The sequence below is a fragment of the Pinus tabuliformis genome, chromosome 2_2 (assembly GCF_031772625.1).
Source record: "Pinus tabuliformis cultivar Carrire ecotype Pingquan chromosome 2_2, CPIR1, whole genome shotgun sequence".
Lineage (NCBI taxonomy): Eukaryota > Viridiplantae > Streptophyta > Pinopsida > Pinales > Pinaceae > Pinus > Pinus tabuliformis.
In genome coordinates this window covers 794,028,466-794,040,763 of record NC_142300.1, presented here as the reverse complement: position 1 = coordinate 794,040,763, position 12,298 = coordinate 794,028,466, and the positions used below count along the sequence as shown (strand labels likewise).

Sequence of the window (12,298 nt, the reverse complement as noted above, 5' to 3'; positions counted from 1 at the left end):
CAATAATCTCTTACATACCTCAGGCCTGCTCTTTGTGCTCCTTGTTGAACTATATGCAACTGAGGGAGATCCTGCATGTGGTCCCGCTGTTGCCATCTTTCCTCCCAGAACCAGGCCAAACTGCCGTCCCGGATCTCCCAGAAAGCGAGACTCCTTACTAGCTCCCGGTTAGTACTGGCCAAATCCCACATTGCTGACCCTCTTGGAACTTCTTCAGTTCGTAGGCGTCCTTCAATAGACTCCGGCATTCCATATTTCCTATTCCAAATATTTTTCCAGACGTCCATACCTCCCTGAACCCAGCGCCACCATAATTTCGCTCCTAGAGTTTTGTTGACAATCTCAGGATCTCGAACTCCCAATCCCCCTTCATCTTTTCGTTTTATAACATTCTGCCAAGAGACTAAAGTCCATTTCCGTTGCTGTTTCGGTCCCCCCCAAAGAAATTTACCCATGATTTCTCGAATTTTAGAAAAGATCCCTTTTGGGGCTGCCATTAATGATAAAGAGTATATAGGAATAGCTGATAAAACCGATTTCAACAAAACTACCTTACTGGCCAAATTCAAGAGTCGAAACGACCAGTTTGCTAATCTGTTTCGTAGTTTTTCCAATAGATACTGCCAATTGGTAATACGCTTTGGATTCATATCTAATTGCATGCCCAGGTATTTCGTGGGTAAAACACCTTGCCTAAATCCTAAGACTCTGGTTAAATGTAACTTAACAACCTCAGGAGAATTAAAAATAAAAGTACAGGACTTATCTTTATTTATCTCCATACCTGATGCATTCCCAAAGAGTTGGAGGGCCCTCTGAAAATTGCGAACTTCCCTCAGCGAAGCTTCACCAAACAGCATCAAATCGTCCACAAACTGTTGATGTGTAATCGTCAAATTATTTCCCCATAGCTTAAGCCCCTTTATTCGCCCATCTCTGACTTCTTTTTTAATGAGTCGGCTTAATCCTTCCATAGCCAGAATGAATAAAAATGGCGAGATTGGGTCCCCCTGTCGAATGCCCCTGGTAGCCTTGAAGAGATCTGTAGGATTACCATTCACCAGGATCGAAAAATTGGGGGTTGACATCATATTAGCTATCCATGTTATCCAGCGATTCTCAAAACCAAACGCCCTCAAAACCTCCCTAAGATACTCCCAACTCAGCCGATCATATGCCTTAGATAGGTCCAATTTCATTAACAATCCTTTCTGCTTTCTCGTCTTCAATGAATGAATAACTTCCTGAGATACCACAATGCCATCCAGTATTTGTCTTCCTTCCACGAAGCCAGTTTGTTCAGGTGCTATGAGACTAGATAATAGAGGCTTCAATCGCTTTACTATAAGTGTAGAGATAATCTTATATATTACATTACATAGTGCGATAGGTCGATAACCCTGGGGCTCCTCCGATATATTGCTCTTAGGAATTAAAGTTAGGAATGTTGCATTGATCCCAGGCCATATCCTCTGTCGTATACGTGATTCCTCTACCGCATCCAGTATGTCCTTACCCAAAAAATACCAACTAGCCTGAAAAAACTCTACTGTGTAGCCATCCGGCCCTGGGGCTTTATTTGTACTCATCCCCATCACAACTTCACTTAATTCTTCTAGGGTTACTGCCCTCATGAGTGATTTATTTTGTTCGTCAGTTACTATCCGTGGAATCTCACTACAAATCTTATGAATAGCTTCGAATATTGGCTGTACTAAGTTTGTTTTTTTTTTTTTTTTTTACATATAATTCAAAAATTAGTGATCGTATATATATACATAATCTTTTTCTTGTACAAAGTTTTAACTAAAAAGTCAAGACAAATATTAGCATTGTAAAATTATTATCAATTTTACACTATCGTATACATTATTTTGTCTAATACAAAATAGTAAATCAAATTCTGCCCTACATAAATCCTATACCTATGTGTAAAATCATTATGATGAGTATTGTCATACACATCTTTTTCCAAGTAAATCAATTTCTGACCTACATAGGGCCTATGCCTATGTGTAAGATCATTATGATAACGCTAATGCATGACAGCAAGACACACCCTTAAAGTTTGCAGGGAAATTTATGCATATGTTGAAGCCCCACCTTCTTATTCGTGCATACGTATGATGACATTTTAGGTTGGAGTTCTTATCATACTTAAAAGTTAAAACGAAAGGTTTAGTGCAAGCTCAAAATTTACATTTTGATTACCAGCTCGTTAACCAAATGTATAAAAAGCTTTTGGAAAATGTCATATGATACATCCAATGTCATATGATACATCGGTCAAAATCTTTAAACATTAGCTAGAGATACATCAAGATATTTTGATATGGTACTAGCAAAATCTTTATGATTAGTTAAAGATACATCAAGATATGTTGAAACGGCAATAGCGAGTGAAGCTAGTAATTATCAAATCTCAATTGTTGGCCATGCAAGTTCATCATGTGGTGCAAAATTTAAAATCTACTCGTAAATGTTCACCATTCAGGTTTCTTATGCGACTAGGCCTAAATATTGACAGTTCCAGGAAAGTTCTCTCTTATCTTGAGATGTAACTTATAATTCGGTCGTCATATATACCTAATCTTGTCTATGTATAAGATTTTACTAAGTCGTCAAGACAAGTACCAGGACTGTAAAGCACTAGTTTTATTAATTATAAGCAATCATATTCATTGTCATCGAAGCGCGAGCTGGCAACAAATTTTGACCTGCATAGCGCCTATATGCAGTATCATTATAATGACATGCATGGTAGTTTGACATATCCATTAGAGTTTTCATGGTAGTGTATGTATATGCTGACAGATTAAGTAGCTGCCAACTTCTTATTCTTGCTTCTGTATTATGATAACTTGGGTAGGAAGTCTTTGTCATAGTTGAAATAAAGGTTTGCATGGAAGCTAAAAATTTACATTCTGTTTCACATTATTCAAAGAATGTATAAATACTTACCTTTGGAAATGTCATATGATACAATCCCAGGAAAATTTAGCATATTTTAGGGAAACAACAACGATATTTTGACATGTTATTAGCTAGTGACGCTGGCATTCACTGTTTTGTGGAGTTTCGACAGTCAAAATTATGCCGATTTTCCATTGCAAATACCTGAATTTTCAACGTGAAAATAAACATAGTATATACAAGTATGACAATCTTATACAAAATTTAGAAGCAATGACATTCTCATGAGAATCATTGTACTTATTGTATCACACAGAAATCCTAGAAATCTCACATTGTCCAGTGGAGACACTTTTCGGTCTAATGCCAAAATGAAAGTTACATGAATGATAATTTACTACCGATATTGCTGAATTCCTATAAAATGCATATATTATGATTTCCAGTTTAGTAGGTAGATATTTATTGTTTTTAAAAAGGAAATTATATCAAATTCCTTAATTACAAGCTGCCCCAGCTCTACCTGAGGCATTAAAGGCTGATAGGCCCATGCAATAGCTAAATACGACACTGATATTTTTATCCTTTTTCTTTATTAGATTTCTTCCTTGGGTATGATTTTGTGATTTGAGAACTTGATGCAGATAACTTAATACAAGGTATTCCTTGCTTTGAAACTCGGCTATAATGGCTATTCCTTACAGGGATCTTTTGTTTGACAACAAATGCAAGAATGTATAGCTCGGCTGCCTCGAATTCGAAACCTAATTTGACTGATATACCACTTTTAGAAGATGATGAAATAGCATGGATGTTCATTCAGCTGAAGCTGCACATATGGGAAGATCCTTCTCGTAGAAGGGTGCAGTTCTCATAATAGGATTTCTTTCAAAAAAGTTTGTCGGTTTGAGATCGAAACTTGATGACACTGTTGGCATGATTGGGTAGTCCTCTTGGCAAGGGAGATGATGGAAGCCCAATGTGTACCAAAGCACAATGTCTTTATTCTCAATAGGACGGTCCCTGAAAGAGAGAATATCATCACACGTTGTATAACAGTATAATTGCCGAATTAAGTTAATGCTACTCTAGGTACAAATTTGACTGTGAAATTTAGCTTCGAACATTCTGAAAATGCTGGAAAAGGAATTCCTAGACTTCAGGCTCAATTTTAGAAAGCAATCCAATTACCCTTTTATGTGAACAAACTGACATACAAAACCTTTCATGGGATTGCATAAACCTGCTCACCTGTCAGACCAGACAGCCAGAGTATCATCACCTTTGCTTTGATAGACATATTGCCCACCTGCCCATTCCTCGCTTCTGTTATATGGAGTGACCCATATCTGATGAAATACAAATTCTTTGTCACAATGTAGTCCAGAATGAAAAATGAAGAATTACATGAACCACTATAACTTCAGTTTCGATTCTCAAAAAACGTAAAAGATACATGATCAAACCACTAGGCACACTTCCATGTTTTACAAGTCGTGGATGACCATCTTAGTTCAATCCATCTAGAATTTGCGACTAATTTCATGTATATCGTTTGATTCTAAAAGCGCTTAAAACAGGAATAGACATAAAATGGGTATCAAGCAATTTTAGAAGTAAATTTCACTTCACTGATAGGTATGGCAAAGAGACAAAAATTGAAGTCAGCCAAATCCAAACCTGGTTGTTAATAAAGGCCGCTCGGAGCTGGGGAGGATCGTCATCATCAAGCAAGCTTGCAGCCGTGGCCGCAGGAACAAGTTTATATCCCACTGGATTGCCAATATTTGTTTTCTTTGATGGATTGATCACATGAAACTCAGATGGTTGATAAAGGCTCAGTTTAATTTGGGCATCCTTCTCTGTTCGGGCTATGTGTTTCTCTGCTTTCCAAAAACTTTTTCTTGGAGTTGGTCCATTCTTCACTGTTTGCTTGGCCATCTTGACCTGAGCAAATGAGTTGCCTATACCATCAATATCCATGTCCAGATAGAAAGTAAGATAATGGTCATGGATCACACCGACTGTATTCTCAGCCAGTAAAGTTCCATGAAGTTCATCTGTAGAGCTGATCTGGTCAACATTCTCATATTTTGTACTTTTGACCATCAATATCCCACTTAGTCCAACCTGTGTGCAAAAGAAGATGGTCAAATGTTTTGCCTTATAAGCTCTAACCTAATTTTGAATAAAAGAAACTTGCCAAGTTGCTTCTTCAAGGCTTCAAAATTTTCTACCTTGGCTCGTATAAGACCATCAGTCTGAAATTCCCAATCCATAATATAATCATAGTTGCCAACAGATGCTGCCATGCGCACTACTAAGGTCACCTTTGGTCTGACTTCTCGAACCTGTTGCATCATAGATTGCATGAATTACAGATACGAACAAAATGCTAGTGCAATGTCAAATGTTTTCCATGTCTACCTTATATTGTCCATGCTTAATTTCTATGGAGATTGGAAGCACAAAAATGGCCAGCCAGACAATGTATATATCAAGTCATAGTCTATATACAGATTTATGACCACATTATGTTCTAGTTTGTCCATGCGGATTTGGAACCACTTGGAACAATTCCTAATCATGTGGATCAACAAAAGTTGACGTACTTTTGTAAAAAATAGGAACCTACACAAAACAAGACTACACGAATAGAAAAATTGACTTTCAGTATGAAACATGGTGTTCTGATGCGTGCCCTGTGCTTCTTACGTCTCCCGCCTTTTACGATTGCTCAAGGGTTACCAACCAGATATTGAGGATGCAAATGTTAGATTTTGCTAAATTGTGGTAACTCTGGAATCTTCGAGATGGCCTCCCAAACAGTCTGCTACAGACACAAAATAACCTGAAAAATAATCTGCTATACCGATAATTTTTCAAGGAAGGATATCTACGAGTGGATGATATATTAAAACAAGATAGATAGCAGCAAAGATGCCAGCCCCTGTATAAAGGCAATGAGAACTGTGAAATCTGTGTAATTATAGAAAAAGATATTGGGATCTTATCTAAAGAATTCAGAAGAACAGAGCACGTATCCAAGTTGTAGAAGCGGGCTATCAAATTATAACGCTGAAGCCACAAATATCGTGAAGCTCAAGCGTAGAATATGATCAGTAAAAATCTGTCGATGATCAGGCTAAATCAATTGTGGGAAACCGTAGCTTAATGGGAATGTAAAGGACTTGGCTACATCGATGAACACAGGTACTGACAAGATCAAGCTCTAAGATTGATGGCCAAAATCCCTTAAAGAGCACGGAACTATATAAATTTAAAGGTACGATGAGTTCAGAAAATGGTAAACCACCTGACACATGGCATGCTTCTGTTTATACAAAGCTCTATGGCTAGTTCTCAAAACTAGTATTCAAGTTCCATAGGTGGTATCTACTATTGGGCCTTAGAAGGTACACGGTTTGGTAGTCTCAATAATGCATCCTTGAGGTACATGGTTTGGTACTCTCAATAATGTATCCTTAAATCTTCAATCTGAGTCAAAAAGTGTTATGTAGTGGAGTTGATGGTGATTTATGTACATTCAGTGAAATGTTAATTAAAGAGGTTTGAGCCTCTCCAAATCGCATCAGAATCTTACAAAGGCTCTAAACCCTAGCATGATGATTGTTGCATTTGGGACCTAATTAATAAAGATTGGATTATTATAATAGCAAATTTATAATACTACTCTAATTTCAAACTTTCCCAGCTGGACTTGCAAGAAATTGCTGGTGGTTCACTGCCAATTGACAAAGTTGCAGGCCTCCAATCTCATGGATTCATATGTCACAAGTCATGGAAAATTGCAAATACCCCACAGAAATGATATTATGTATAATTGCTTGTGCAGAAGTATCCACAAATAAATTATTGATAGGATTTCCTTAGTTATAAACTTAGATGTATAGAGAATTGGCCTAGAGTTACACTAGTCTCTGGCATTACGCGATATTTTAGAGTGGCATTGTTAAGTATGCTAATCTATTTCTTTTTCCATTCTGCAGTGGTTTTGGTTATGGAAAAGCTAAATTTTATCTGAATTGATGTTTTAACTGGAATGTTAAGTTATTTATGGTGTAATTCTTTTTTCTATGCATATTATAAGTACATCATAGAACCACCCCGGATGCGGGTGATTAGAGGAGCATTAACAGCGATGGGACTGGAGTGGACGGAGACGATGCGCCATCTGCCAGCCATGAACAGAGGATGGAAGGCCATGTGGAGGGAGGATTGTCCGCAGGTGGGCTTGAAAGAATGTAAGGGAATGTTTGAGGCCAGCATTAATATGTCGTCCCTCCTCGTGTGCGATGACTGTTATCGGCCTTCGGCTCCCATGAATGCCATAGTTATGGCGGGAGGGTCTCGAGGCAGAGGAAATTGTATTTTAGCCAGTTTCCGCCATGGTTATTTTATGTTGTTTCTTATGCTGTTTTGGATGGGTGCGGGTGTTGCTGGTGCTAAGGCTTCGTGGTGGTTGGGCTTCGGCTCTTATTCACTGTCCTCCGCTGTGGTTGTGGGCACTCGTCTGCAAGCTGGTGTGCTCGGTCCGCGCGGTACCTCCCCTGGTGTTTGTGTTGTTCATATTTGCGCCGCTGTCATGCCTCGGCTCCGTCAAAGGATGCTCAGCCGCAGAGGCTCAGCACGAGGCGCTCCTTCACGCCCTTCCTCTGGTGACGCCGCCTCGAGTCAGGAACCTCGTTCACGCAGTGGAAGAGGGGGCATTCTGAGGCCCAGCCAATTCCTTGAACCCAACTCTCCAGGCTCTTCGACTTCGCCCTCCTTCGGCTCTGCTATCTTCACCTTTAATTGCTCCCTTAATCGCCCTCGGATCACTGCACACGTCTCTGTCCTCTTTTTAGAGGAAGCCCAAGAAGAGGGCGATCCTAGTGCTCCAATGCCAATTACAGAGGATGCCCATGCAGAGGGCGAACCCAGTGCTCCGATGTCAATTGCAGGCTTGCAGCGAGAGACGGAACCGCCGGCCAGCATTGTCAATGTCAATCCTATGGTGCCTGTTCCTCCGGTCACGCGCGAAACTGAGGCTTCCCAAGCTCAGGACCTGGCTGAAGGGGGTTGGTGCAGGATCGTGGAGGAGATACCAGATGCCTAGTCAAGCTTTGCAGCTTCTTAACAGGTTTTGCGGCCCAGATGATAGGGCTTTTTGGCTAAATGTGTCAAACTCTGTTTCTGCTATCGTGTCGAGGTCAATCTCTAGTTTCTGTTGTGTTTCATTGCTGTTTATGTTCTTCAGGATCCCCTGCGTGGGAATGCAAAACTAAATCTAGTCCAACTTCTCAGTTTTTGGATTTTGTATGTCTCAAACGGCCTTCCTCTCAAGCTAGTTGGCTCACTATGCTCAGCATGCTGTAATTTTACTCTTTTACTGTGAATAATAGTATAGTCTTATTTAGAAAAAAAAAAAATAAGTACATCATAGAACCAAGAATGGCATTTTTCAGTCAGTCTGTGTTCTAGACTCCAAATTCATGGTAAGTTTGGGAAAGATTTGATACCATTGGACTTCGTAAAGTTGTTAGCTGGCAAGTTGATTGAATTGTCAATTAAATGTCCCGAGGTCCATTTGATAAGTTTTGAAAAGATTTGATGCCTTGAGAATTAGTAAAGTTATTGGTTGGCAAGTTGATTGAATTGTCAATTACATGTCCCAAGATCCATTTTAATCACACCTCGCTACAAATAGAAGACAAAACCATGTATTTTAATTACACCTTGCTACAAATAGAAGACAAGACCATGCTAGTTGCTGTTAGAATAAAAAATGTCCTGTACTGTCTTCATATAATGTACAAAGTGATTAACTACACATATTTTCTGGTGCCAAGCAGTTGGTTGGAACTTTGATCTATTCCCATACCTAAAAACTTTATGCTCGTTGTATGGACTTACTAATGATGCTAAAGTGAAGCTAATTAACTCCAGAAAATCTAATCAGTTCTTTCCGTTGCCAGGATACTCTAAAATATAGTATCTGTCTTAATAGGATACATCTTACCAGTTCCACTCTGAAGAACGACCGTGAAGAACGACCGTATCTCTGTTATTGGGCCTGACTTACAACTAATTTAATATACGTGATGAATAATTTTACTTTTGACTGTATTAGATTGTTGTTTTCATGATGTAACGATTTCTTCTTATCATTATAATAATTTATCATTCTTATTATTATTTATTGCTATAATTTTTATTATACTGATTAATATTATTTCAAAATCACTTATCAAGAATAAGACCAATCCAAAGGACAGGGCATTGCACCTAAGGGCTGCGATGGTCGTGCTAGAATGACAAGTTCCTGTGACTGGTGTCGAGTAGCTACGAGGCCAAGAAGCCTCTTCACTTTCACAAAGCATCAGTGGGTGGGATCCCATTCTCACCAATCCTAAGCCTGGTATCATGATCCTAGTAAGGTTGGGGACCACCCCAAAAACAAAGATGACCCTCTGCCCAATACAGACATGATTCCTGTTGGTGCCTGATATGAAAGTTCGTGCACAGCAGCTGGCCGAAATAAATTTTTATTTTGCAACTTTAATAATTGAATTCGACATCTAGACCATATGGCAATTATATTTTTGGCTTGTAAAATATTAGTTATTCAGGCTATAGAGATTCTCAGCTTGTGACGAACGCTCTTTGCAGCCCGTTCTTTTTTATAAAATGTGTTGGCATATTTTCGATATATCAATAGTCAAAGGAAGCATTTTATTGAAATAACTAAAAAAAATGTCTGCACACAGGCTACAATATGTGAAAAAATGCTAATTCATGTTGGATCCGAGATGCAATGTCCTTCAAGGTTGTAATAAATCATATATAAATAGCTATCAATAAAAACAAAAGAGCATTTAAATTTCATTCTAGGCTGTAATAAATCATATATAAATAGCTATCAATAAAAACAAAAGAGCATTTAAATTTCATTCTGCTCAATTGTTCAAGAACCATTCCCATTAGGGTAAGATTTATAATAGTCTCTCTATATATAAACATATTCTATTCAATGCCTGCCATACTTAAAAAAAGAGGCACTTAAGACGAGATAAACAATGAACTAGAGTATCCATTGCTTTGAGAATTTAACATTCACACACAAATTCTGTATTTGGAGCCAGATAAACTCTCAAGCTTACGGTCTACATTATCATGCAATTACTGGAATGTCCCTATATGTTGTCCTTCCCAATAGGATAATTATTTTCTTTATCCCATTCTAAAGCCAGCCATTATTTTGCAGTGAGAATTTCAATTTTTTTTTGTAGCTGGACAATTTCAAGAGCATTCTGTTCATAAGATACAATGAATCATTGATTCTAAAATTGAAATGAACCATCACAGAATATTTTGATCTACGGAATTTTTTTAAATAACAATCCACATGGTCCAAAATTAGCGAGAAAAAGCCTATGGAAAAATCTTCAGATGCTGAAATGAGATGAAATTCCAGTCGAGAAATGGATATTGCCTTCAGAATAAATAATCTTCAGATGCTAACATGAGACGAAATTCCTGTCTTGCAATGGATTGCCTTCAGAATAAATAGACCTCAACTAAAATCTCAAAGATCATGTTTTCGATAAAAAAAAAATAAAGATTCATAAACCACCAAAAAAAATTCAGAAAATACTAAACAGAGAAAAAAACAGATATGTAATCAGTAATTACTGGAAAAAAATTTGTCAGCTGGGCAGTGGACTGGTGGAAGGTAATGAATTGCTCAAGGCACATTGACCCAAGTTTGATACTAAGTCTCTTCTCTCTGGAATGATAATTTACTGGAGTTCACAAAGCGGTAAGCTTTGTACTGGTACCAACAGGGGGCTTATGGTTGATCTGTTTTTGTTTTAAAAAAAATAAACTTGCCAAAAATTTATTGCAAAATGCAGCTAATGTTGGCCAATCATTATGCATATAGAGAATTCAAAATCCTAGCATGCAGTATCAAAGCAAGTTAAGCCACTCTGCATATTGGCAATCTGATTTTCAAAAGGAACACACTTCAAAGTGAAAATCCAAACTCAAAGGTAAAACATAAAACTTAAAACAAATTAAAACAACATTTCGCAGGATCAAAATAACACAGCCACAGAACCCATAATTAGTCAGAGTTCACAATGCCTTTCACTTACAACATCACTAACAAAATGAAAAATTTTATCCAATACCCTATTTACTTACATCAATAACAAAATGAAAAAGTTTATCCAATACCCTAACCACTAAGATGCTGACCTTAAATACTTTTCTCCTGAAAATCCAAAATGGATAATTTTATCCAATATCTTATTCACTTACATCAATAACAAAATGAAAAAATTTATCTAATACCATAATCACTAAAATGAAAAGTTTATCCCATACCCTGACCACTAAGACGCTTGCATTAAATGCTTTTTTTCCTTGGAAAAGTGAAAACCCAAACTCAAAAGCAAAACCTAAACTTAAGACAACATTTCATATTAACACAGCCCCAGAACCAAAAATTAGTCAGAGCCCAAAATGCCTCTCCACTTACGTTAATAAGAAAATGAAGAAGTTTAGCCACTGCCCTAACCACCAAGCTACTTACATTAATAAGAAAATTAAATTAGTAAGAGCCCAAAATGCCTCTTCACTTGCATTAATAAAAAATGAAAAAGTTTAACCACTGCCCTAACCACCAAGCTACTTACATTAATAAGAAAATTAAAAGGCTTAACGACTGCCCTAACCACCAAACTATTTGCATTAATATGGTTTCTACAGGAAAAGCGAAAACCCAGACCCAAAAGTAAAACTTAAACTTAAGACAACCTTTCGAAGGATCAAGTTAACACAGCCACAGAACCAATAATTAGTCGAGCCCAAGCTATTTGCATTAATATGTTTTCTATTGGAAAAGTGAAAACCCAGACCCAAAAGTAAAACTTAAACTTCAACATTTCGAAGGATCAAGTTAACGCAGCCACAGAACCAATAATTAGTCGAGCCCAAAATGCATCTTCACTTACATCAATAACAAAATGAAAAAGTTTAGGAAATACATAACCTCCCAGATGCTTGCATTAAATGTTTTTCTCTGCCCTTGCAAGGCTACCACATGAAAAGTGACGTTCCTTCCCACGAAAACAAATTATATTTAACCAAGATAATGCATTTGACAGAGAACCTAACAAATACTCAAAACTACAAATGTCTGTTCAATGGAATCATAAGATGGAAGTGAAAGAAATGAGCCAAGAGCATGCTCATGTAGACACTTGGAGGTTCACAGGCTTCTTGCACTTCGTTGGTTCAGTGCTTTGAAAACTGGCCAGACTCGCCAGTGCAGACTAGCTCACCCGTGGGGAACCAGATTGGTTTGTGAACTAGTCAA

General features: G+C 37.7%; 1 protein-coding gene across 1 annotated transcript in view; it reads right to left on the bottom strand.

Annotated features, from left to right (window-relative positions):
* Positions 1 to 3,166: 3,166 nt before the first annotated feature.
* LOC149195078 (amine oxidase [copper-containing] gamma 1-like) overlaps positions 3,167 to 12,298 on the bottom strand; it is a 41,034-nt gene continuing 31,902 nt past the window's right edge. The window contains exons 2-5 of the mRNA XM_089405240.1: positions 5,151 to 5,264; positions 4,594 to 5,043; positions 4,165 to 4,262; positions 3,167 to 3,936 (exon numbers count right to left, since the gene is read on the bottom strand). Of these exons, the coding sequence (XP_089261366.1) occupies positions 3,729 to 3,936; positions 4,165 to 4,262; positions 4,594 to 5,043; positions 5,151 to 5,264 (870 nt within the window). The 3' untranslated portion in view covers positions 3,167 to 3,728. The remainder of the gene's footprint in view (positions 3,937 to 4,164; positions 4,263 to 4,593; positions 5,044 to 5,150; positions 5,265 to 12,298) is intronic.